Source organism: Colletotrichum fioriniae, assembly GCF_027942845.1.
Source record: "Colletotrichum fioriniae strain IMI 355084 chromosome Unknown scaffold_9, whole genome shotgun sequence".
Taxonomy (NCBI): Eukaryota; Fungi; Ascomycota; class Sordariomycetes; order Glomerellales; family Glomerellaceae; genus Colletotrichum; species Colletotrichum fioriniae.
Window position 1 is genome coordinate 1,333,482 of NW_027076845.1, and position 24,962 is coordinate 1,358,443.

Sequence of the window (24,962 nt, forward strand, 5' to 3'; positions counted from 1 at the left end):
TCCGTGATCGACAAAGGGTTCCCACAAGACGGCCAGGTACGATTAAGCATTCTCCCAACATTGTCCCTCGACAAATCACAGGATTCAAGTGCATCGGCGCACACTCCGACTACTCCGTATTTTTTTTTTTTTTTCACTCTAGAGCCGGTTTGCGCAAAACAAAAGCACACTAAGGGCAACGCCCCAATGGCAACTCCACCGCGAAACTGTCAACGTGTTGTCGATCGCCAACTTTATCACACTTCGGTCTCTCACTGTTACAGGGCTCTCCTAGCACATCGAGCGGGTTGAAAGGGAGCCACTGGGCCAAATCGTCGATTGCTCCCAAAACCTCAGCAGCACGGCAGTAAGGCAGTTGAGACAAGTGAGCCAGGGTCCTGCCCTGTTCCATTGCAGCTGCACCCCCCTCACTCTCTGAACAGTGCCATGCCATCCCGAAGCTGGTTTCTCCATGCATAAAAGCTCTCCCATCGAGGCAACAACCCCCGCCGATCGTCGCCGGCCGCACAATTTCACAAAACGGTTGTGCCGGCGGACTCTCTGGAAAGGCGCAACCCTGTACGCGAGAGAGATAAGGTTTACTGGGTGAGGTGACAGCTTCGCGGCCGACCTCGCGCCTTGAAAGAATCGAGACACGGAACAAGCAGATGCCTGTTCTCACAGGTCATAGGACTGAGCGTAAAAAGGACAGAGTTGCGCTGCGCCCCTTCTTACGGTCTTACGTGAGTATGGGAATTCGCTTTTTGCCTATCTTTCCACCAAGATACGGATGCCTGGGATTTATCACCTCAGCTCCTCTCGGAAACGGTCCAGCATGTTATCTGCTACGTTGCCATCCCCGCGCGCGCTGTCATGACAAGAACAGAAGAACAGCGGAGATACCTGTGGATGCCGCTTTCACAAATGGACTAGGATGATCAGCGCGTCTTGCCGCAGCTGCACATCACCCCTCCAGTCTCCGTCGGATGCGTGTCGCTATCAAAAACCCTGTCCATGAAAGTGGATACCCCACAGGTACACATTCGTACCGTCAAGTATCGCTTTCTTTAAGATAGAAATGGGGGCCTCTTTACCTCCCTATCATTAGACAGGCGTCCGAGGGACGCCTACAACATCCCCAGGCGAAGGGTTCTTAGTTGTGCTTTTACCAGTCCGATTGCCAGCGTACCTGCGTCAGCAGTCAGCAGAGGCATTCCACGTGGGATGATGATATTTCCTTATGTTGGACCTCTTTTCTCTTTGTGTTAATAGAGAAGCACCGAACCGTAGGGAAGGTTCATCGGGGATCGGGAGAAGGTTTTTGGTGCTGCCGCTCCCGTGCGTTCCGCTCCCCCTTCACACAAAGAGACCGGAAAGAGAGGGGGTTGGACCCTTAGACTGGCTAAGGTGGTAGAGCTCATCGCGAGAGCTGCAATGGGAAAGTCTCTCAGCAGCCACCTTTCGGGGAGGGCTGACAGCTTGGGATTTTGCAGAGCACTCATCTCTGTCCCGACGATGAAGATGCTTCAAACATGTCTTTGCAAGACACTGCTATTGTTAAAGACTAGGAAGTCATGGGCCCTGGTCGACGTACCTGTCGATCTCTCTCTGAACTTGTCCGAAGCTGAGCATAATTATCCCTTGACAGCAGCACATGGAAGATCCAGGATGAGTGAAGGGCAGGACATGTCCGGATGCAGCGATCGACAAGCGAGTGCTGCGTTGCGTGAGCTGTCTTTCCCCTTGTTGAGCCGCACGCGTCTTGTTCCGAGGAGGGAATATGTTGTCATAAAGGGAGCCATACGAGAAACATTAAAGCCATTCTCCGAAGACTCGGGGCAACCGGCGCACAGCAACCTGGTGTTCAGGAATGTCTGTCGTCGATAAACTGGAATGAATTCCTGTCTCTCGGAAGCCCGACTGCGGACACTGATAAAGTGGCCCATCCCACGTAGCTTTGATTAACCCCGCGGCGCCACACTATGCAAGTGGCTAGCCGGTAGGGAGTGCCAATTACACCAAAACCGAACGTCACTTTTTCTTACTGAACCATTTGCCTAGAGATACCAGGCAGCACTCTTGATCTCCTTACCGCATTTCCATCCTGTTCATTCCACGTTTTCGACTGTGTCGCACCCGTTCTTTTGCGGTGGTCGTCTTCCAGATTGCTCCGGACTTTTAGCAGTATTCAGCCAGACCTAGTCGCATCGCGGTCCCATTTCGCCCGCAGCACCAAGCTCGAGGACCCCTGGAGACAAATACCATGTCCGACGTTTTCCGCAAAGTAGGGAGGGGAGGCTCAGGGAACTTCTTTTCAAAGAAGGACGTGGACGATGCTGAAAAGGCCAAGCCAGAGGTAATACGCGAGACGGCCTATCCTCTAAGAGCAACTTGTAGCTAATCCAAAATGCTCCGCGACAAACAGGATATTGAGGCCCAAAAGTCGACCGACGTCGCCGCTTCCTCGACATTACCGACCTCGACCGGCTACGTGCGCGCGGGACGAGGAGGTTCGGGCAACTACGTAGACCCGACCTCTCTCCCCGGCACCAAGCAGCAAGAGGAGCTCGCGAGCAAGACACAGGCGGCCGTGAACGCCAGCATTGCGCGGTCGGCGGCGAGGGGCGCTTCTGGCCGCGGCGGCGCCGGCAATTATACGGGGAGCGTGGTGCCTGGCGCCGAGGCGACAGAAGAGGAGGAGGTGAAGCGTAAGGAGGCGCTCGAGAAGAAGATTATTGAGGATGTCGAGGCCGGTCTGCCCATGCCGCCCAAGGCTTTTCACCATACTACCAAGAAGGAGGAGGAGGGTGCTTGAAAAGCATGACATCCCCCGAACGGCGTGTACGTTGCCGGTGATGGTATTGCGGGATACCTGGAGTTAAGGTGGTTTCGTTTGTATAATATTTGAAAGGCATTGATACCCGCGACGCTCGTCTTGAGCGATTTCACTTGCATTGTTTTTGAGAGCATGTAGGAGATTTGACAGTTTGTAAGATTGCATTCGCCATGTCTATTTCACTTGCTCCTTCTTTCTGAGAAAGGGAATGCGATCACAACGTGATGGCGCGCGTTTCTGTTAGCATGCCGTTATTCAGTCTAGACAGCTTCGAATACCCTCGAGATCGCGGAGTGCTTCCGGGTGGCAATACCAGACAACGCGGACCGGGAGGATACGGCATCCACAAGACGGGAGGAGAGGTGGCGGCTGAGATAACGGAGGAACTGATCTGAATCAATCTGGACCTTGGATAACTTTTTGTGGTATTCCTTCTCAGAGCCACCAAACGCCGTCGATGCTAAATAGCCCTTTTGTATCCCTGAACGCCCGTGTATAAAAACAAAGGCCCCCCAAACCAACTCTTGTCTCTGCTGAAGGAGAGCGGAGAGAAGAGAGAGGCCCATTCATCGATTAGCATTTTGTCTTTCTTTCTCTTCGACCGGTTTTGTTGGCTTCTTTTCTCCGTCTTCTCCTATCCCTCGATGGGACGGGGGATCCCCCTCCTCCTTTTGGTCGGTTCGTTAAACAAAAGACGTGACAAAAACGTCCCTCATCGTTGTCGTCGTCAAGCTCAATCCTCCATGTCGACATCGCCGTCCTCGTCATCGTCGTCCTCCTCCGCATCCTCGTCGTCCCACTCGCCGTCGTCCTCCTGCATGACGCCGCCCTCGCGCTCCTCGACAACGTCGCCGTCGACAGTGACCCGCTGGCGAATCTTCTCGCGACCAAACACCTTGCCGGCCTTGCTCTTGGACAAGCGGCCCTCGGCCTCGAGGGCGGCAATCTCCTCCTCGGTGGCGCCCTCGGCGGCGAGCCTCTTCTTCTCGGAGCCGCGCATGCGGGGCAGCAAGTGCTCGTTCTCGGCAACGAGCTTGCGTGCGGCGGCAATCTCGCGCTCGCGTTTTCCTTGCATGCGCTTCTTGTAAAAGACGCGCTCGCGGCGGGAGCGGATCTCGGAGACGCGCTCCATGGCCTTGAGCGTCTTGGCGACGAGGTCGCGGTCGTAGCGGACGGGGACGTTGCGCCGCGCGCCAAACTGAAGGGTACTGTCGACCGTCATCTCCTTGTGCGCCGAGGCGCGGTAGGCCTTTGTCCACTTGAGCTTGCGCGGGTTGCGCTTCATCTTGAACTGTAGTGCCAAGGGGCGGTTAGTCCATTGGCCGAGGGGAAGGGGGGGTTTGGGTTCTTCGCAAAAGTCGTTGAAGACGACTTAGAGACGTACGTTCTTGTGGCACTTGCTGCGGCAGAAGCGAAAGACCTTGGAGTCATTTCGGACAAAGGTGATGCCCTTGCTGGGGTAGGCAGGGCGACTACAAAAGTAGCACGTCTCGATTCTAGAAGCATCACGAAGTTAGAAAGCTTGCAAAAACCAATGGAGTGAAAGTAAACCGCGGATCAATGGTTGACGTGTAAGACCAATGGAATAATAGACAAGAGCATACCTCATTGTGACGGCGTCGATACCTTCACGGGTATCACGGGAGTAGTCACAAGGTTGTTGGGTTGTTGGTGTTGGTTTCGACGACTCTTCCAAACACACACGGGGAGGGTTCAGAAGGCGGTGATCAAGGCCTCGCTCTCCAAAAGTTTTTTAGAAATTTTTCTTCTGCCGCTCCGAGGCACCGCTTATCGATTGTGGTGGGGCAGGGGGGGACGGAGGTGGTTCTTTGCTGCGATAAGATTGCAGCGGGATTGGTGGAACCCAAGGGTCTGCTGACATAATACATATCCAGCTTTCACACTGGGCTTGTCGGAACGGTTCAACACAGCTTCCGAAAAACGGCTCGGCACGGACCAAGACCGGCGCATCGCGGCTTGCTCTATCAGCGGCGGCGACTGCAGCCCAAAAAAAAGCTCTCCTCCAAACCCGAAGACCCTGCTTCGCGATACCCCATCCGCTTTTTTCCGCAGTCATCCACCACCTTCCAATAACTCATCGACGACACACAACACGAAATCTTAGTGACCATGGCTTCTGTTCTTGCTATTGGAGGCGGCGCTGCTGTCGCAGCTTTCTTGGTACGAGAGAAGCAAAGCGCATCAATGTAGAGCCACGACTAACACAAGTGTTCCTACAGGGCCGAGCCGGTCTGGTCGCATGGCGCCGATCACGCGGCGGCGTGGGCGCGATGGGCAAGGCTTTCTACAAGGGTGGCTTCGAGCCCAAGATGAACAAGAAGGAGGCATGCCTCATTCTGTCCCTCCAGTAAGCCGACGAACCCTCACCCCCGAAGCACGGAAACCTGGCGAAACACTCGGGACGACGATGTCAACCTGAGAGGGTCGGAAAGACTAAACAAGGTCTAACATGGTGCGTTCTTAGGGAGAGCGGCGTCACTCGTGACAAGATTCGCAAGCAGCACCGCACCCTGATGCTCCTGAACCACCCCGATCGCGGCGGTAGCCCGTACCTCGCAACCAAGGTCAACGAGGCAAAGGAACTGCTCGAGAAGACGACGTCTTGACACTAGCCGTCCTCATCTCGGCGTCCAAAAAACTGGAAATGTAACAACAAGCACGAACGAAACATATGAACGAAACAAAGATACCATGGGATCAACGAACGGATGGACGGGCGGCGCCCCTTTCCTGCCCAAGTCCGAATTCCGCGTGCCTACATGGTTTTGTAATAACAGATTAGTCGTTCTTCATAGCGGTGGCGTTTTACAGGCGACGACATAGACCTCCTCAGAGGGGTTCTAAAAAGAGGGGGTTCGCGTATGGCCGGGCTGGGATGGTCTGGTCTTTGGGTATCGGGGCCTGTTGTAACATTATGTTTAATGGCATGAGACCCTCTCGTCTCTCTTCTCTTCCATACACCATATGATATCACCGCATTTGCCTCCGTTCTGTGAGCTACATGTGGACGAGCGCCTTTTGAAGCGTAAGAGCAGGTTGGAAAGGAAAGCAAGCTGGTGGCCGTTGGCGTTCAGTGATGGTGCGATGGATGGAGACACCCCTAGTCACCCTAAGGTAGGGTGGATCGATTCGGATTGTCTGTGAGAATGCTTTGACTGGGGAAAGTTTGGACATTGGGCTGCTGTTTGCGCTGATACAGTAAGTTGTCTAGTGTTGAGGTAGGTTTGTTGGGCCGCGGCTGTTGTGTAAGAATTGCGTGAACAATTTCAGTCTGATCCAATTGCGAAGCAGTTTTCGATCTGAATAGTATCAATGCATATATCCATGGCCAAAGTTAGACAGCTGAGATGTTTTCACCTGTTTGCCGCTAGCTATTTTCACCACTTCAAGCCATCTTACAGCTTGACGACTGGAACGTTTGACATCGCAAATGCTCGGGTTTCGACATATCTACTTGTAAGTAAACGTTTGGAAGCGTCCCGTCATGGAAACTTAATCTGTCCAGCCTGCCTGAGATGTCGCTGAAAGCTTTGTTTCTTCTTCCAGCCGACTTATTTGCAGTAACTAGCCTTGAGGTAAGTGCCTAATTCTGTCCACAAGGTCTGGTCATCTCAGTCATTCCCTAGCTGAGAGCAGCTCAGTGGGGGAAAAGGTCTTTGCAACTCGCAAGTTCTTCGCTTTAGAGAGATCTAATTCTGCTGGAATATTGGTGTTGACCTTTTCTCGATTCTTCTGATCGTCAACTACATACGACTTGTCAAAGACGTTCTCAGTAGCAGCTAGCAAAGTGATTTCAAAGACTCTTATGTCCTCTTAATGACCCTTTCTTGACAGAAGGCTATGCAGATTGAGAGAGTATCAGCGGATCTCTCATCATTTCAGACCACATCGTCCTATGGGACTCTGAGTTTTGTCAAGTTGTTGCTACCATAAATGCAGGCACGGAGGGCATGAAAGAATTCAAATCTCCGTGCTCACAGCAACAGTGCTTGAATGATCCTAGCAATGTATTTTTGAGGGAGTTTTGTCACTGCAGTCTCTATGATCAGCCTCCGTTTATTCTCCCTGCAGTGTTCATAATCTTCCAAGGCTGGATTTATGAGTTTTGTCCACACTCCGCCTTGTAATTCTACTCATCTTGATTGTTCCATCTTCTAGCTGAGTATTCCAATTACCGTTAGGGAAGGCACCTCATCTCAATGCCTCTTTCTCTTTCTCTTTGATCCACGAGCCTTCTACCTTCAAAAGGGCGCCCCAACTCAGAGATCTCCCCTTCTACTTCTACCAAGTTCAACTCAGCTTCGTCAACCCAATAATTCCCCGTCAACCACACATCCACGAGAAGGTCTCACTCATACGTACTAAGTTAAACCAAACCGCTTCTTTTTGGCCGATTCAGGCACTTTGTTTCGTCTTTCAGAATTTCATCTCCCACTTGTCTCGTGCATCCACACATTACGGATTCTTTACACCTTCCGCACACTCACTCCGCAATGGCCGTCGCCCAGGCTGAACAGCTCGAGCGTCTGTTCGGAGCTTTTGGCGACGAAATCTTCTTCGAGGAAGAGGCTTCTCAATACGTAGAAGATACCCTAGAGGAAATTGTCCTGGACCCTCTCCTTCTCGATCGCCAGATTGCAGCCAAAAAAGCAGCAATTCAGGGAAAATCCATTACCAAGCCAGTCGAGAAGAAAACTCCCTACTATATCGGACCACCTCTCGAGCCTTCCAAGTCTGAGAAGTTAGCTCCTGCGGATTTCAACGCCTTAATGAAGCAAGACTTTCCCGAGTTCAAGGGCATGAAGGCGGGCGACCTCTCGGCGGAGAACATGGCCTTCGTCTCGTGGGATGTCGTCCAGAGATACCCTCTGAGCTTCATCGGCAAGACCAATCGACCGAAGGTGAGCGACTCACGCTGTCAAGATGCATCATTTCTCTAGCTGACGCCCAATACAGGCAACTCCCTTCTTTGATGACATAACCGAGGAGCACAATTGGGACTTGTAAGTAGCCATCGAGATCCAGACAGGCTTCATCATACGAGAGAAGTTAACTCCTTTTTAGCTTTTACGTCTACCACCCCAAGGCCTTGGATCAGTCGCCCTACATCTTCGTTCCGACCATTCAATTCCAGCACTTCCTAGACGTCGTCAATGCCTCGATTCAGACGAAGCTGACCATCCCTGCTGGTAAGCCAGGCGAGATGTTCTACCTCGTGTTCGGCTCCAGCTGCACCATCCGGCCCAAGTACATCGCCCGCTCCGCCTCGTACAACGAGTACCGCGCCCTCAACGACGCGATCCCGTCTCCCGAGGATGACGACGCGTGCGATGATGCCACCCCCTTCGGAATGGAGACGCTCATGAAGCTGCTCAACATGCACGCCAACTTCAAGGACATCAAAACCAAGAGCAAGAAGAAGAAGCAGGACAAGGCGCTGAACCGGGCCGAGTCCCTCTACGATGCGCAGCTGTACCTCGGTCTTCGTCCCAAGGCTAGCGATGTTGACGAGAAGAACAAGGAGGTCGAGCTGGATAAGCCGGCCCCTCATGCGCTGGAGCAGAATGTGGTCTTTGTTTGCATCGACATTGAAGTCGCCGAGGAGCACCACGGAACAGTCTTGGAGATTGGAATCTCGACTCTGGACACCAATGACCTCGTTGGCGTTCCGCCTGGCGAGAACGGCCGCAACTGGGTTTCGTTTATCAAGAACCACCATTTCGTTACTTACGAATACCGTCACATCCGTAACCGCAAGTACATCAAGGGTTGTCCTGAGCTCTTCAACTTTGGGTACGTAGTTTGCTGTCACCCTCGAGGAGAAGCGTCAACTAACAATATACAGCAAGAGCGAGTACCCTAAGCTCAGCGAGCTCCCCGACCAGGTCCGCACCGCCGTCAGCGACCTCTCCTTCGACCGTAAGGAGGACGCCGCCGACAAAGACAAGCGTCCCCGCACCATCGTCCTCCTCGGCCACGACCTCGGAGCCGATCTCGGATACCTGGATAAGATGGGCGTGGAGCTCTGGGGCATCAGCGGCGTCGCGAGTCGTACCCTCGACTCCAAGGACATGCACCAGGCGTGGCGTGGTGAATCGCAGGGCCGCAGCTTGGGTATGGTGCTGACTGACCTGGGCATCGAGCACAGCAACCTCCACAACGCGGGTAACGACGCGGCTTATACCATGCAGGCGATGCTTGGTGTGGCTGTCAGGGAGAGAGTTGACAAGAACCGGGACAATGCTGAGAAGGAGCAGGTTGAGGCGAAGTGAAGTTGCTTGGGCCGGCATGTGGAAGAGCATTCTTCTTCAACGCATACACGTGAGCACGCTTGGAGGATGGCTTATTAGGCGTGCATAGAAATTGCATGAACAGGAATTCGTCTCTTGCTCATTCGGGGCTTACACTAGATACCCCATAGACCATCATGAATTTTCCCAACGCCCGCTGTGATTTGACCTCGCCACTCATTTTGACTTCAAAAACTGCAACGTAAGTTAGCAAAAACGATCACTGAAACACATCAAACCAGCAAATAGAGAGAGAACAAACCTCATCAGCCTCTTCGCTCTTGACATTCGAAACCTCTGACGTCCCCTGATCAATCAACCCCAACCTCGACGTCCTCACCCGCCACCACATCTCCCTCCGATCCCCGCCCAGCTCGCCCGAGAGCATCTTCTTCTTGAGGTCTTTGATCAAATCATTATACACGCCCGGCTCCTCGAGCTCGACGAGCCCGCGGCGGAGAACGCTCAGGTTCTCGGACGCGCGAGCGTAATTGTTGTCACCGAAGCTGTCCGTCACGAGCTGCGCGACGACGGCGGCCATTTGCTTCGCGGCGTCGCGGATCTCGGACTCGTCTTCCGCGGTGGCGAGCGCACGCTTGAGGTCCGGGATGGCGTTTTCGGGGGTGATTTTGGGGCGTTTGGAGGCGGACTTGGATGTCGTTCCCAGAAGGGCGTCGACGTCGAGGCCCGAGAGGGGTTTTGCGGCTTCGAATTTGCGTTTTCCCTTTGCTTTTGGGGGTACTAAGTTGTTGGAGGTTGTGTTAGTGGAACCGCGCCCTGAAAGTACAGGAAAAGAGGTTTAAGGTGAAGGGGAAAAGGGGGTTGGTCTTTACCTTTCTTCACTTGCGCTGCCGAGATGAGACTCTCGATTTGGGATTTTGACTTCTCGACTAGATCTTCAGGGGGCGCGGCGTAGCGCACTAGGATGGGAGGGATTGGGTCAATCTCGCCTTCTGGGTTGACTGCCCTTTGGCGGATGGCTTGGTTGATTCTGTGGATGATTGGGTTGTACGTGTCGTCTATGGCAGCGTACTCTGACGGGTTTCTTGAATTGTGGGACATCAGCAGATGTTGAAATTGGAATTGCATGCTGAGAAGTAAACGTACCCGTCGTCATCAGTACCAAAGGTACCCAGATCCATAGAGTCGACGTAGTCGCTCATGGCATCTGTCAGCTCGTCGCCAGGGAGCAAGCGGTGATTTGTCGTGATCTTCTGCCCGCTGACGGTAATGACCTTGTCGAGCGGCGGGAATTGGTACCCGCGAACATCCTCCGCAAAGGGAAGGGGCACATCGTAGAGGCACTCCATGTCCGGCTCGATGCGCGGGGCCAGAAGGACGAGGACGGGGTCCTTCTTCTCCTTGACCACAAGCCGAGCGACGGCATAGGACTCCAGCTCGTAGAGGGCGTGGATGAGGGATGACAGGGCGAGCTGCGACTTTTCGTCAAACTTGCGGGCAACCGTTACGCACGTCTCGCCCATGTTGAGAAATGGCTCGTACTGCGCGGGAGGTGTCTTGTTAGAAAGGAGAAAAGAGGCGCGTTTTTCATAGCAGGAAGAAGTCATTTCAGGACTTTACCTTCTCGCAGGGAATGAAGCCAATGATGCTAAAAGTCTTGACTGTCTCCAGCTTGGTGACGTTCCACTCGGACTCGCTGATCGCGACAGCCGTGCGGCCATACTGGTACCCCTTGGCCAGGGAGTCGAACTCGACATCACGCTTGCCACCCGGCGCGTCCGGGTCGTTGATCTTGTACGCCCGCGCCGACTTGACCGCCGCGAAGCCAGCCGACGTCGACTCGATACCCTCCATTGGGTCGCCGCCCTCAAGCTGCTGCGAGGGACCGGGTTCAGCCGATACCACGACGCTGGAGGCGGTCGGGGCTTTGGCTTGCTTGGTCTTGAAGTAGCGCTCGACATTGATGACTGCGGGCGTGGGTGGGATCTTGAGGCCCTCTGGAGGGTTAGCGAGACCGAGGGTCAGGGGTCCGTCATACGTCTTGTAGGGCTTGACGGGTTTGAGGCGCGGTGTGTCGAGCTCGTCTATGGCCTCTGCAATAGTTGCAAATTGGGCATTGTCACATTTGGAGACAAGATCTCTGAGAATTTCCTCATTCTTTTTCTGTAGGAAGTTGTTAGTCTATGGGAGCAGAGAATGAGCATAGATACCGGACCTTGATTGACGGCTTGTCCTCTTCCTTAAAGCCGAACTCTGCATCGTCAAAGTCCACGCCCCTTGAGCGTATTAGTGCGGAGTATACACTGCAGTGTGCAATGGATGAACTCACAGGACAATCAGCTCAATTCCATCGTGATTGATCTTCTTTGCAATCGAATCGACATCGTCGCCGTCAATTACAGACATGCCGTCGGTAATGAGGTAGATGCGCCGCTTATACTTGAGCTTCTTGGTAAACGTCTCAATCATGTCGACGGCGAGGACCACCGCGGAGACGGCATCGCCTGTCTCCGTCTCGCTCGGCTTCACCGCATCCGTGAGTTCCCTCAGAGAAGTCATTGTCATCGGGCCGAGCTCCTGTAAGACTGAAATATTGCCGTATCCCTCTTCTTCCCCCATGGCGTTCTGGGTCTCATCCGTCTTGAGGCCGATGACGCCGACGGTCCACGTTTTTCGCGAAGCGGCGACTGTGGTTGAGATCTTGTCCCATACGTACCGCATGCTCCAGTCCAGGTCCGATTCGGTGCGGCCGTTGTGGCAGTCGGCCATGGAGGACCCGAGGTCGACGATGTAGACTGATGCCTCCTTGTCCGCCATTTTGAAGTTGATTAGAAGAAGTAGGGGTCTTAAGATGGAAGTTCTAAAGGCAAGGCATTGAACTCAATGTAGGGGTTTTCAGTACGCAAAAGAAGTTCTAAGCAGGTGATGAAGGGTTCGTTTAAGAAGGACATTGGCGCACGGAGACTTTGACTTAGATCCTGGCTCAGTTTAGGCAGATGAGGTCCATTGAGCTCCAGGCTCCGGCGCGACCTGGGTACCTTACACTGGGAAGCGCGCTACAGTGTAGACTGGCCGTCGCCAACACGAAGTCACGTGGCGATAGCGATAAAGAGCCCCAGCGAATCAATCCATTCCTTGACTGTCAGCTTTTAATTCAATCCCAACCATGTCAGAAAGATACTTCATCTTTCTTAGACGTAAATGAAAGTTGAACTTGCGAATTGGGCGTCAAATTGTGAGGAAATAGTATATATCCAACTTTGTATGTGAACTCTAGGCGTTGGACTTGCAAGTAAAGTAAGGACGGAAGTTTAAGGACCCCGAGCTGGCACTGGTGCAAGGAATGGAGCTATGCCGAGGTGACCTCATACATTCGACGGAACCCCTGTACTCCTCACCAGCGGCTCGTTCCAGATGGCACCGCATCATTTTATAGCCTCTCAATCAATGCAACCACTCTTCGTCATCTAACCTCAGTCCAAACGGGTTACCTACCATTATCAAAAACCTTGCATCAGTGACCGCCGTTGCCCATCATGTCAGACTCCATCGCATTTTCCCCGGGGCCCTACCACATCATCTCGTAAGCCGTTCCCTCTCAAGCGCATCGAGTCAGGTCGTCCGTCGTCATTCATCGATACTCTAACACTATCGACACAGCTATGGAGCCCTCCTAGGAACGACATTCTTCCATGTATGTCACTATCGTAGCTTGGACACCCAATGTCAGCAAGTCTGACAGTTGACTAACCGGACGAAAAATTAAGTCGTTTGTGAATGGCATCACAATGTTCCGTGTTCTCGAGCGACCGGCCTTTGCAACCGCCCAAAACGCCCTGTTCCCCGTCTACTTCACTATCCAGACGGCACTCCCCGCCCTCATGGCCCTCACCTACCCAGGCAGCCGCGGCCTCCTCGGCGAGCAGGCCAGCAGCATCACCGGCCTCCTCCAGGAGTCGAACCGCTACACTGCTCTGCTGCCCATCGCCACCATGTTCTTGACGGGCCTCGTCAACCTTGCCGTCGTCCTGCCCAAGACCGTGACGGTCATGAAGGCTAGATATGCCCAAGGTGAGTTGATATCGACGATGACTTGACGATGACTTTAATATAAGGCGTCCTAATTTTGGGATGAGAAATGAGGTACTGACGTAGAGGAAACAGAGAAAAAGGATGGAAAGAAGAGCTACGACGCCGCGCCGCATTCTCAGGAGATGCAGGCTCTCAACAAGTCCTTTGGCAAGCTTCACGGCATCTCCACCCTCATCAACCTGGCTGGCTTCATTGCTATGATCCAGTACGGCTTCTCGCTAGCGGCGCGTCTTGACTAAGGCCACGTCCATGTACAATAGTGTAGGAATGCAGAGTGGATGACTGGTTAGGTTGGCCGAAGCCGTGTATTAGGATTTAACTCATTTGCACGTATGTACAAGTTGGCAGATTACCGCAAAACGCAGTACGTTGTCACTTTTCCCGTCCCTCTTGATCATATTCATCAAGCGAACCCCCCAAAAATAAGAAATTGCTCATGCTCGAATGAAACGCCGTTTGGTGAGGTGCAAAGACATTCATATCTCTGTGCGCTACTGGACTGCCCTGAAGTTGCAATGTCCGACGCCTCTGCCTTCCTCCCAGACTACTAGTGCTTCTTCCGCCCGTCCGTCCGTCCATCAATCCGATTTTACGCCTGGGTATCGTCCTCGACTGGCGCAAGGTGCTCGACGCGAGTCCGTTCGCGTGCCGAACAAGCCGTGTGTCGAGGTGTACTGAAAATGCAAGAACACCGAAATTCAACCGTCGTCGCTGGCGGTAACACTGCGTCACCGTTGCCGTAGCCAGCGACGTCTTGTCCCATTTGGCCGTGATTCGTCGTCGCCTAGAAATTGTTCTTGCGCGGCGGGAGCGGAACGTTCTTGAGAGCCTCGCTGGAGGCGAAGAGCTCCCTCTTGGCGTCCTCGAGGGCCTTGCGGCGCTGAGCCTTGACCTTTTCCTCGTCGACGACCTGGACGGGTCGCTCGACGGCAATGGCTCCTCTGACAGTCCAACGGCCAGGCTTGCGGGAAAGAGCTTCCTCGACATCGATCTCGGCGGTGGGCTTGGGGAAGTCGCGGGAGAGGGGCGGAAGGGCGTTCTTGCTCTGGAGGGCGGAAGAGGTCGTAATTGTGCCGCCAGGAGTGATAACGGGGCGATCCTGGATCTCGGCAGAGGTGCGCGAAGAGGTGGTTGTAGAACTCTGGATGGAGGTGAAGTAGTCGCCCTGGACAGAGGCGTCGGTGGAACCCGTAACGGGCGTCTGAACGTTCTGAGAAGCCATTGTGTAGCCGTAGGTGGGAAGAGATGAAAGGTTGAGCAGTTGCTCTTCAGAGATAGGGAGGGGAGCCATGGCTGCTGATATATGGGCTATCGAAAAGCTGTCTCCGGTGGGGTCTGATTTGCCGCTTTTTTCGGTCCAATGCTGATGAGACGGTTGTTTGGGACGGTGGAGAAAGATAGCGTAGGTCCGTAGGGAAGAGTCAGGTTCCGCGGGACTATTTTGAGTGGGTGTGGGAGAAAAATAGGGATTAATTTGGACCAAGGTGGACAAGGTTATGGAGAAAGGGCAGCAAGGTACGGACGAGCCAGGGAACCGTGGTGTGTGTGGATGTGGTTGACGTTAGAGGTGGGCGGAACAGAGCTCTCGTATCGATCCAATGTTGTTAATGCTGCTGTTTTTGACGGCAGCCGAGGGAACCTTGGGTGATCGTGCGAGGGAAAGAAAGTCAAAATGTCGATGGCAGGCTCTTTCGGTTCAAAATTGGCTATCCTTACGACTTGTGACCGTAAAGTCCGAATATGCGTGGTGTGTGGCAAGCGGGGAGGAGCAGATTTATAATACTTTCCGTCCAAAGCAAACGACCTGGTTTTCTTTCTTTATTCCTTTTGGGAGTGAGTCTGATGTGTCTTTCTGTGGGAAGGAGCAACGGACCGAAAGGGCAATAGCGATGAAAAATCGTTCATGACCTGTAGTGCCTCGGTGAATTGCAATTTTCACCCGCGAAGGGTCCGTTGAGACGGATTAGACTAGTGAACTTTTTTTTCCACACACGCTCTCTCTTTCTGAGTCTAAAGTAGGTACTAGTCGGTGTTGTCTGCTACACCTTCCTTACACGGGACCTTTCCCATGCTTCACCTGGCTTAGCTCCCCCACGCCGAACGTGGCCAGCCTGTCAGCCGCCCAGCCAAGCAACCACCCTTCATCCACACCCAAACGTTCCCCAAGGACCAATACTCACGATCCGTGCCTTTCCCCGGACGAGGGTCTCGACGATGCTGCACCTGGACTCCTCTCTTCCTGAGCTCCCCCTCGACACCCCACGCTCATTCCCCAGGGTCTCTGCCTGGTCGGTGAAACATGCGAAAGCGGTGAGGCAGCCATTCATCTACACCGCCCAAGGAATGAAGCATTGTGCTGACCGTGGTCGGCCGCTTCGGGGAACTTCCTCATCCTGGTCCAGCTTAGGAAGCAATAGAACGAGACCCCATGACATGCCGCGCACGCAATTCGGCCTCGAATTGTGTGGTTAAAAGCCCGCCGGGATTGGGACATCAGTTGCGACGCCGTGGTGGGAGGTTTAAACGATGTCGCGAACGGAAGAGAGCCGCGGTGGTGGTTGTTGCACTGGCAGTCATGCAGCGGAGCCAAGCAGAATTCCATCGATTGATCATCAGGGACTAATACTTTCAGGGTCCGCTGCTTAATCTGGTCCGCTGCTTAATCTGGTCCGGTACCGCTGATCGGCATAATGGCCCCCGATCCAGAGTCCCAGGCAATCTACCATCTGCCACCACTCAAGTTGACCCCCGTACACTCGTGCACCTGCGACGGCATCCTACCTGGCTCCCACGGAGGTTTCGCGCTGGCGCCTCTACTTTATTATCCCAGGCACTTGGGAGTTGAAGGATGGCAGACGGACACGGCGGATGGGCTGGCGGATTGCGCTTCAATCCTACCTGCTAGAGGAGATCGGCATACGTCAATGGAACTGTCAGATGGACGAAGTATCCGTTGGCGCCGACCGTATTTACGGTACGGATACCCTTGTCACCCGAAAAAAAAGCAACGTGATGGGGAATTAAGAAATTTGGCACATGAAAAATACGTTCTCGACGCCACCACGCCCGGACACTCCGTTCAACTACTCATCTTTGCCATGCGATGACAGCTCTCCACCTGACGTCACCTGGCATTACGTTGGTCATCAGCATTCAGATATTCACGCAGTGAATGCATGTTGTCCATCCCGAAGCCGAGGCGGTAGCATAAGGTAGCGATTACAGATGGAGAGACAAGGTCAGCAGGTTCGCAGAGGTGCTGACATAGCTGCAATGCAAGCCCGACAGAACATAGAAACTCCGCACCCGGAGCGTTTGCTTGTTTTCTTCTCCTCGGCGTGGGGGCCGTTCGGCTACTGCGAGCGGCAGCGGAAGGGGCTTTGCATGACGCTTGTTGTCTTGCATTCCATCTATCCCATTCACCAGGCTGCATGTATGCTTCTAGGTTGACTTGCTTTGCTGAATATGCTGGAGCACGCATATTTGAACCTAGCTGCATTCCTCAATCACTCCGGCCCATGAGGGAAAATCCCATTTTTGTTGAAATGCTGGTGAGCGCCATGCCACTACTCATGGACAAGAATGCGGGCTTGCATTGTTAGACGCTGCAGTGGTCCGGTTTCGCAGACTTGAGGTGAGGTTGGAATTGAATATGTAAGAATATGAGATGAATGCGGGCAACAACGCCAGCCATCCTATTTATCTCGACCGCAACTGACACAATCTGGGGAAAACAAGCCGGAGGAGGGCACAACGCTTAACGCGGTGATGAGGTCTCAAATCTCATCGAACAATTCCTACCAAATTTTCTTACCCAGGATCCTTACTCCAGCATTCGCCCGTTTCAACACTTGGAAGACCTGATCGACTCGAAAAGCAAGGTCTTGGCTCATTGCATCCAGACCGAAGAGCCACAGACATGTTTCTAGACCTCTCCTCAGTCTCACTCCCATCCTCCCCAGGTTTCAATAATCCCAAGCCATCCAGATCGAGCCGTCACTTGCAAGGCCTCTAAGCACCACCAGCACCCGCTGACCAATCGGACGATGGCCGTCCGACCTCACGCCCCCCACTCCGTCATCAGCGCCGCATGCCAGAAACCCGCTTCCGCACCCTTGTCCCACCATCCCGAAACTCAACCTCTAGAACGAACTGCACCTCATTCTCACCTTAGTAACCTAGCCCTGTCCGACATACTTTTGTTGAAATCTAAACACCAAGCGTCCAGAAGTTCACGATGTCTCAACAACAGCAGCCCAAATACCTCACTGGCGACTCTGCCGCCACTCAAGAATTCCTCGACAAGTTTGACGTGAGCAGCAACCACCCCCACCTCGTTGAGTCATTTTCACCAGTGGAGAATCTCATGATATGTTCTTGAATGTCAGAAAATGAGATGAGGGTTTTGCTAATATCGTGGGATACAGGTCTTTCTAATTGATTGTGATGGTAAATCTCATCGTCCTTATTCCAGATGAAACAAGTGCGTCTTACGAGCACAACTGACAACTCATCTCATACGCAAACAGGCGTCCTCTGGTCTGGAGATCACCTGTTCGACGGCATCCGCGAAACGCTCGCCTTCCTTCGCTCAAGAGGTTACTCACCCTGAACTTAGTCCCCCCTCGTAAATCTTTTACAAATCGCCTATCCCACTACCTTGACATTGGCCCCTAACCTCTTGAGTGCTCGTTCGCCCCCACCAACAGGCAAGCGTACCGTCTTCGTAACAAACAACTCGACAAAGTCCCGCCAAGAATACCACAAGAAATTCGCCGCCCTCGACATCCCCTCGGACGTGGAAGACATCTTCGGCTCAGCCTACTCCTCCGCCGTTTACGTCTCCCGCATCCTCGACCTCCCCGCCGACAAGCGCAAAGTCTTCGTCATTGGCGAAGCCGGTATTGAAGCCGAGCTCCGCGCCGAAGGTGTTGACTTCATCGGCGGCACCGACCCTGCTCTACGCCGCGATATTTCCCCCGAGGATTTTGCCGCCATCGCCGACGGCTCCGCGCTAGACCCCGAGGTCGGCGTCGTGCTTGCGGGGCTGGACTTCCACATCAACTACCTCAAGTTGTCGCTGGGCTACCAGTACCTCCGCCGCGGCGCCGTCTTCCTCGCGACCAACACAGACAGCACGCTGCCCATGTCGCACACGTTCTTCCCCGGCGCGGGCTCCATCTCGATCCCGCTCGTTAACATGAGCCAGCAGCAGCCCGTGGCGCTGGGGAAGCCCTCGCAGGCCATGATGGACGCCGTCGAGGGCAAGTTCCAGCTGAACCGCGAGCGGACGTGCATGATTGGCGACCGCCTCGACACGGACATCAAGTTCGGTATCGAGGGGAAGCTGGGCGGTACGCTCGCCGTCTTGACTGGCGTGCACAAGAAGGAGGATTGGGAGAAGGAGGGGGCTGCGGCGGTGCCGGCGTACTATGTTGACAGCCTTGCCAGCTTGAAGCTTGATGCTTGAGATAGAGGAAGAGAGAGAGAGGAAGAGACAGAGAGGAAGAGACAGAGAGGAGCAACGCCGGTCCGTTTGGCAAATGGTTGGAATGAGTTTGGTATGATTATTTCCCCTATGACTACATGCTCCGGATGCATAGAATGAACACCATAACGACCTCACTAGAAACTAGAAGAAGACCTTCCCTAGAAGAATACACAGATGCAATTGACCGTCTATTCCAGACCCCAGACCAGGAAACTTCCCCGTTACGGCTTAATAGGCTTTGTCTTCACATGGACAAGCATGTTTCTACTCTATTTCTCCTTTATTTCTCCTTCTTGCTCTGGCGCTTGGCAAGCTCGCTCGTGCGAATGACCTTGGGCGGGGGCTTCTTGTACGGAAACAGCGATTTGGGCATAAACATGCCAACCTGGCTCTGATACTCGGCGTACTCGTGGTACTTGCCCGCCGTGATTAGCTCAGTGAGCCACGTCGAGCCCTGGAACAGCATCACGAGGAACGCGGAGCCGGCAAAGGTGTAGCTGTACAGCACCTTGGTCGCGTAGCAGCTCCACTGGTAGAGCACGAACCAGACCATCTGCTCGGCAAAGAAGTTGGGGTGGCGGCTGTAGGCCCAGAGACCGTGCGTGACGAAGCCGCGCTCGAGGTCCGCCTGCGCCCAGCCGCGAGGGACAGAGCTGGCGGTGCTGTTGCCCTTTTTGTAGGCGGCTTTGGCGGTCTGGTAGTCCCACTGCTGGCCGTCGCTGATGTACTCGCTGAGGACGAGGCCGGCGAGGATGGCGAAGAAGGAGTAGTCCGAGGCGGCGAGGTCGGGCTCGATGCGGCTGGCGAGGAGGAGGGAGTAGGCGGGCGCGGCGGAGAAGGCGAAGAGAAGGATGGACTGGATGAAGGAGATGAAGGTTACGTTGAAGAGGAAGAAGACCCAGGCGGGGACGTATGCGCGGACGATTTCCCTGCGTGGATGGACATGTTAGATAACTCGCTGGAGGGGCAATAGTACGCGGGGAAGAGATTCAGTACCATCTGTAGTCTTCACTTCCGCGCTCGTAACCTCCTTTGCGCCAGTAGTTGAAGGTCAACCGGGACTATCGGCACAATCATGTCAGCGCTTCTCTCGACCTGCGCGATCTTGTTCTCCTTACGCTCCAGAGAGTTGTCGCGGCCCCAGCCAGCGCGACTCGTTGCCAGGGTTCGTCATTCAGGTACGCCCAGGCCGCCGTGTGCAGGACGTACCAGTTGGGCAGGAGACTCCACAGCCGGTCGATTTGCGAAAAGTTGCGGTGGTACTCTGACACGCCGAGGGTGAGGACGGCGATGAGCAAGGAAAATGCGAAGCCGGAGATGAGGGGGTTCGTCTCGAGGTAGATCTGGGGCAGCGACTGCGGGCTCGCGATGATCTTGCTGGGGAGCTCGAGGAGCTGGGGGATGAAGGGTTCGACGACCTTGGCCCACTCGGAGCACTCCTCTAGAGACTTGACTGCGGGGAGCGCCATTGCGAAATGGTGAGTGTGTTGGGACCTGGTTCAATTCTGTTGCAACTGCGATTTTGCACTTTCAGATACTTGAAATCTGGAAATGGCTTGCGAAAAGGTTGTCTCGAGGACCGTCTTTATTGACGATACAGCTTTGATGGTGCAAATGGAAGCTGCAGTGAGGTGATGCACACAAAGCGCGTCATAGATCCGCAGGAAGCTTAGGTCCCCGCCGCCAGCTCCGGTGAGGTGCAGGGGTCTTCGGCCATTTTGAGACCGAAGATCCGTCCTTTGCTGAACCTAGAGATTCGTAGATGGGAAACCACTGCTTACAGTATCCTTTTTATGAGAATGGACTGACTAAGGGCAATGTAACCTTGTAATGAGAATAAGAACACCTGACGGTAAGATCTCAGATCTGTGCAATAGCGTCGATCAATCTAGGTATGAACCTCCGTCCTTGAGATGTAGAGTTGGACCGTGGCTTACGTCAGTTTAGTCTTGCATGTGAGGTGGTGGCCACCATCTCGGCAAGCTCAATGTGTATCGTTAGGTATGCGCGTATTCAACTAGATAGGTACTCCTGTAAGTTCGCGATGCGTATATTCGTATGGGGCAACGGCCTAACCCTCATAGGGCCCAGAATTGCACCAGTTTCTCCAAGGGAGCATCGTCCGTTGTAGACGACGGCCGAACGGTATGATTGTGCCTTTACCACTCTATCCTTAGAGTGCCGAAATGGGCAGCCTTGAGTGGCGCCATAGCGGGCAGCTTCCCTTTTTAACATTTCAATTCCTAGTAATTGTGGTGACGAGGTGATGTAACTCTTAGGAAGGATCCCGATGCCGTCATCCGAGATACCTACCTGGCTGAATTTTGAGATCGAGAGAGGTCGCGGGTTCGAGCCGATTTGCTTTACGACTTTTTCTTTCGTCTTCTTTTCATTTCAACTCAGGTAACTCACAGACGTGTATTTGCGGGCAGCAATTCAATTGCCTGGGGATTACAGCATCCAGAGTTGAAATATCGCTGCTTAGATAATCGTTGGTACATCAAGATCGCCAACCGGTCCAGGGGTCCCAGAGCTGAAGCCTGGAAGCACGGCGCGAATCAGCGTGGCAGCCCCGCTGTGGGGTTGAACCAGGCATACCTTAGCGAGGAAGATGGTCTCGACCTCAATTCAACGACATGCACTTCAAAATCTTCTATGTGTCGATGTCTGACGTTCAAGCTAGGCAGAGCTTCTAGGATTTCTTCGCAGTCACAGACGCTGGATTCATTGGCACGTGCTAGAGACACTGAAAAGTTGCTGTATAAGGGTTTGACGCGCTCAAGCCCGTGAAGACGCGTCTTCGAGCCAGGAACGTAGATATCGCAAGATGCTCCTGCTCTCCCAGCAATAACATTTGTGACTGCACTCGCGGAAAGTGCCAGGGAATAAAACACGATCGAGTCACAACTCATCTACGTGCGGTGAGCAACAGCTGTTCCTACACATCGAGAAGATGAAGGTCCTATGCGTTGCCGAGAAACCGTCCATTTCGAAAGCCGTTGCCGGCCATTTGGCAGGACGAAGCCCTGAAGTCGTCAGTATCGCATCAAGCAAGCCACACTTTTCTTACGAAAGCTGACACTTCTCAGCACAACACACGTTCCCAATACATCAAGAACTATGGCTTCGACTTTGACTTTGGCGCCCCATGGGGTCCGTGTAGTGTCACCATGACCGCCGTTCTGGGCCATCTTACGGGGCTTGAGTTCACACCAGAGAACAAGAACTGGTCGCATCCGCCACCAGAGAGCTTGTTCAGTGCACCAGTAGTGACTGTGGTGCCTCAGGTGCGTCTTTTGGCTCTCGGTTTAGATTGCCTGGGTTCTGATGGCTGCATGTGTAGGACAAGAAAACCGTTGCCGAGAACATTGAGCGGCAGGCTCGGTACTGCCAACTCCTCGTCATCTGGACTGATTGTGATCGAGAGGGAGAGCACATTGGAAAAGAAATTGTCAATGCTGCTAAGAAAGGTAACAATCGAATCACCGTCAAACGTGCCACCTTCAGCAACATCGAACGAGCGTAAGCCTGGCCTCTTGTTGTTCCATGCGGATATACCTTTTTGACAGTCTGTAGGCACATTCTCACTGCTGCTCGACGCCTCACCGACCTTGACCAGAAGCAAGTCGACGCCGTAGATGCGAGAATAGAGCTGGATCTTAGGATTGGGTATGCCTTTACGCGTTTCCTGACTATCAGCCTTCGTCCCCTGGGAGGCGCGCTGCAGGAACGAACAATCAGCTATGGTAAGCTATGACTTTGATGTGTCACTAATTTTTTTCTGACCAAGTATTAGGCTCTTGCCAGTTTCCGACTCTAGGATTCGTCGTAGATCGGTACTTTCGGGTCCAAAACTTCGTCCCCGAGCCGTTCTGGAGCATCAAAGTCATGCACTCTCGTGAGGGCAAGAAAGTCAACTTCAGCTGGTCACGGAACCGTCTCTTTGATCGGATGTCTGTTGTCATTCTCTACGAACGTTGCCTCAACGCGAAAAAGGCCAAGGTCGCCAAGGTTCAGGAGAAGCCAACAAGGAAATGGAAGCCTCTACCTTTGACCACTGTCGAGCTGCAAAAGGCAGCAACTCGCCTCCTCCGGATGAGTGGTCAACAAGCCATGACAGTCGCCGAGGGTCTCTACAATAAAGGGTTCATCAGCTATCCTAGAACCGAAACAGACCGTTTCGACAAAGGCATGGACCTCAAGGCACTTTGCAGGAAACAGACACCTGATTCCCGATGGGGCCAATATGCGCAGAGTCTTTTAGATGGGAGCTTCAGTCAGCCGCGGGAGGGAAAACATGATGATAAAGCCCATCCGCCCATCCACCCAGTCACATACGCGGCGCCTACGGTACTGAATGCAGATGAAAAGCAGCTTTATGAGTACGTTGTACGTCGGTTTCTTGCTTGTTGCTCAGAAGATGCCAAGGGCCTGGCAACCGACGTGGAGATACTCTATGGCGAAGAGACCTTCCATACCCGTGGACTAGTCGTCCTAGAGCGCAACTACCTTGACGTCTTCGTCTATGAGAAGTGGAACGACTCTGCAGAGCTACCGAAATTCACGCCAGGAGAGACATTTCAGCCAACAGAAGCCTTGATGACGGATGGCAAGACAAGCCCGCCAAATTATCTCACAGAAGCAGACCTCATTGCTCTCATGGATGCCAACGGTATCGGTACAGATGCTACGATGGCGGAGCACATTCAAAAGATCCAAGATAGAGAATACGTCCAGCTAGCTGACGGGGGTCAACGTGGCCAGGATGGTGACGACGATGATGACGACCGGGATAGACCTCCTTCGCCGCCAGCTAGAGGCGGCCGAGGGGGCCGCGGCAATCGCGGTGGTCGCGGTGGCAGAGGGGGTCGCGGCGCGTCGTCGGCGGGACGGAGAGGGCTCAAGGTCTTCATCCCGACCCAACTCGGTGTGGCACTCATCACGGGATTCGATCGCATGGAATTCGAAACTAGTCTGGGCAAGCCATTCTTGCGGAAAGAGATGGAGAACAAGATGAAGGCAATCTGCGACGGGCGCATGACCAAGGAAGCCGTCCTACGGGAAAGTCTAGGCCAGTACCGACAAGTATTCCGGGACTCGCAAGAACGGCTCAACGTTCTCAAGGCAGTAAGTCGGGGTTCCATCACTAAGACGCTTACACGCGCTGACTTTACTAGGCGTGTCGCGAATACATGTCGATTCGCGAGTGAGCCCGGCAATTCGATGTTCGTGATGGCAGATAAGGGCTCAGCCCTTTGTAGTATGCGAGACGCGAAAGTCTCAAAATGAAGTGGGATCATCCCAAACATCTTCGTCGCGGTAGCATGGCTCCATACACAAACAAGGACCACGGGGCGAGGTTTCCTTATCGATGGTGTCCACAGGAATCTAAACGTGGGTGTGACGACTGGTGCGTTTGGAAAGACCACCTCGTTCCGAGAATCGGCGCCGTTGGCTATTCCACGTTGGTTAGCTCCGACTAAGCTGCGCGACATATCGACAAATTCCATCATCGTCTCATGGCGGCTAAGGTCAGGTCAGCACGCACGCCGGCGCATTTGGTCGACCGGCCGCTCGGGACTTAAAGCAAGGCAAAAAAACGGAAGAGGTCGGGAAAGGCGCAGCGACGAGGCAGCGTGGAGGGGTGTGATGAACCCCGCCGTGATATCTTGGACGAGAAGCGGGGTGAAGCGGCTACTGCAAGGTGCAGTGGTGGGTGTGCCGCCCGCGCGAAGGAGGGGGCAACCCGGGCAGAAATCGGCCCAAAGGCGGAGGATTTCCCAGGGATCATTGAAAGCCGAGAGGTTGCGAAAACAGAGCATGTACATTGCGGCGACGCGGGATTGAATACCTAACCCCACAGAACTTCCCGAGGGAGGATTAGGAACAAAAGATGGGCACATCGGCCATCGGGAGGAGGAGAGAGGGAGGGGTGTCTGGTCTTGTGGGAAACGAGAGCCCGCCCTGGGAAGGCTAAGAGGGCTTTCTTAGAGCCCGAAGCCTCGACGATGCAGCATGTCACAACGTGGGGTTTCGTAAGTGGATGGAGAGTGACAGACCACGGGCTCGCGATGGAGCAGCCTGATTTGACGACGAACATTGACGTAACTACCTCATTGTGAATACTGTGTAAGGTACGGGACAGTTGTAGGGTTGTATAATTGCGGATTGAGAAACATTCAAGTGCCCACAACGACGAGACGAGAGGTACCGTGAAGTATACAAATCTAGAAACGGGTATTTTCTTGTTTGAAATGTTCCTTGCATTCTGGATCGCTCAGAAACGTATTTA

General features: G+C 53.7%; 10 protein-coding genes across 10 annotated transcripts; 6 read left to right on the forward strand and 4 right to left on the reverse strand.

Moving 5' to 3' along the window:
- Nucleotides 1–2,242: 2,242 nt before the first annotated feature.
- On the forward strand, nucleotides 2,243–2,794 carry N0V96_007815 (uncharacterized protein; the record flags this gene model as incomplete). The annotated part of the gene is made up of 2 exons (XM_053196443.1): nucleotides 2,243–2,335; nucleotides 2,405–2,794. The coding sequence occupies 2 exons, from the start codon at nucleotides 2,243–2,245 to the stop codon at nucleotides 2,792–2,794; spliced, it is 483 nt and encodes a 160-aa protein (XP_053046094.1).
- Nucleotides 2,795–3,548: 754 nt separating this feature from the next.
- Nucleotides 3,549–4,424, reverse strand: RLP24 (ATPase-activating ribosome biosynthesis protein; the record flags this gene model as incomplete). Its single annotated transcript, XM_065758141.1, has 3 exons — nucleotides 3,549–4,106; nucleotides 4,200–4,311; nucleotides 4,420–4,424. The coding sequence occupies 3 exons, from the start codon at nucleotides 4,422–4,424 to the stop codon at nucleotides 3,549–3,551; spliced, it is 675 nt and encodes a 224-aa protein (XP_065613283.1).
- A 521-nt stretch (nucleotides 4,425–4,945) lies between these two features.
- PAM18 (mitochondrial import inner membrane translocase subunit TIM14) lies at nucleotides 4,946–5,442 on the forward strand (the record flags this gene model as incomplete). The annotated part of the gene is made up of 3 exons (XM_053196445.1): nucleotides 4,946–4,996; nucleotides 5,056–5,183; nucleotides 5,301–5,442. The coding sequence occupies 3 exons, from the start codon at nucleotides 4,946–4,948 to the stop codon at nucleotides 5,440–5,442; spliced, it is 321 nt and encodes a 106-aa protein (XP_053046096.1).
- A 1,887-nt stretch (nucleotides 5,443–7,329) lies between these two features.
- N0V96_007818 (uncharacterized protein) lies at nucleotides 7,330–9,108 on the forward strand (the record flags this gene model as incomplete). Its single annotated transcript, XM_053196446.2, has 4 exons — nucleotides 7,330–7,737; nucleotides 7,793–7,839; nucleotides 7,901–8,629; nucleotides 8,682–9,108. The coding sequence occupies 4 exons, from the start codon at nucleotides 7,330–7,332 to the stop codon at nucleotides 9,106–9,108; spliced, it is 1,611 nt and encodes a 536-aa protein (XP_053046097.1).
- A 195-nt stretch (nucleotides 9,109–9,303) lies between these two features.
- Nucleotides 9,304–11,904, reverse strand: YKU80 (ATP-dependent DNA helicase yku80; the record flags this gene model as incomplete). The annotated part of the gene is made up of 7 exons (XM_053196447.2): nucleotides 9,304–9,321; nucleotides 9,389–9,867; nucleotides 9,960–10,171; nucleotides 10,234–10,643; nucleotides 10,708–11,250; nucleotides 11,303–11,363; nucleotides 11,417–11,904. 7 exons carry the CDS (start codon nucleotides 11,902–11,904, stop codon nucleotides 9,304–9,306), a joined length of 2,211 nt encoding a protein of 736 aa, XP_053046098.2.
- A 719-nt stretch (nucleotides 11,905–12,623) lies between these two features.
- On the forward strand, nucleotides 12,624–13,418 carry N0V96_007820 (uncharacterized protein; the record flags this gene model as incomplete). Its single annotated transcript, XM_053196449.2, has 4 exons — nucleotides 12,624–12,670; nucleotides 12,748–12,781; nucleotides 12,855–13,158; nucleotides 13,252–13,418. 4 exons carry the CDS (start codon nucleotides 12,624–12,626, stop codon nucleotides 13,416–13,418), a joined length of 552 nt encoding a protein of 183 aa, XP_053046100.2.
- A 545-nt stretch (nucleotides 13,419–13,963) lies between these two features.
- Nucleotides 13,964–14,470, reverse strand: N0V96_007821 (uncharacterized protein; the record flags this gene model as incomplete). The annotated part of the gene is made up of 1 exon (XM_053196450.1): nucleotides 13,964–14,470. The coding sequence occupies one exon, from the start codon at nucleotides 14,468–14,470 to the stop codon at nucleotides 13,964–13,966; it is 507 nt and encodes a 168-aa protein (XP_053046101.1).
- A 2,946-nt stretch (nucleotides 14,471–17,416) lies between these two features.
- On the forward strand, nucleotides 17,417–18,649 carry PHO13 (p-nitrophenyl phosphatase; the record flags this gene model as incomplete). The annotated part of the gene is made up of 4 exons (XM_065758142.1): nucleotides 17,417–17,491; nucleotides 17,607–17,628; nucleotides 17,709–17,777; nucleotides 17,889–18,649. The coding sequence occupies 4 exons, from the start codon at nucleotides 17,417–17,419 to the stop codon at nucleotides 18,647–18,649; spliced, it is 927 nt and encodes a 308-aa protein (XP_065613284.1).
- A 301-nt stretch (nucleotides 18,650–18,950) lies between these two features.
- N0V96_007823 (uncharacterized protein) lies at nucleotides 18,951–20,139 on the reverse strand (the record flags this gene model as incomplete). Its single annotated transcript, XM_053196452.2, has 3 exons — nucleotides 18,951–19,599; nucleotides 19,667–19,731; nucleotides 19,789–20,139. 3 exons carry the CDS (start codon nucleotides 20,137–20,139, stop codon nucleotides 18,951–18,953), a joined length of 1,065 nt encoding a protein of 354 aa, XP_053046103.2.
- A 1,484-nt stretch (nucleotides 20,140–21,623) lies between these two features.
- TOP3 (DNA topoisomerase) lies at nucleotides 21,624–23,880 on the forward strand (the record flags this gene model as incomplete). The annotated part of the gene is made up of 6 exons (XM_053196453.2): nucleotides 21,624–21,704; nucleotides 21,760–21,957; nucleotides 22,014–22,192; nucleotides 22,247–22,416; nucleotides 22,467–23,797; nucleotides 23,848–23,880. 6 exons carry the CDS (start codon nucleotides 21,624–21,626, stop codon nucleotides 23,878–23,880), a joined length of 1,992 nt encoding a protein of 663 aa, XP_053046104.2.
- Nucleotides 23,881–24,962: the final 1,082 nt, after the last annotated feature.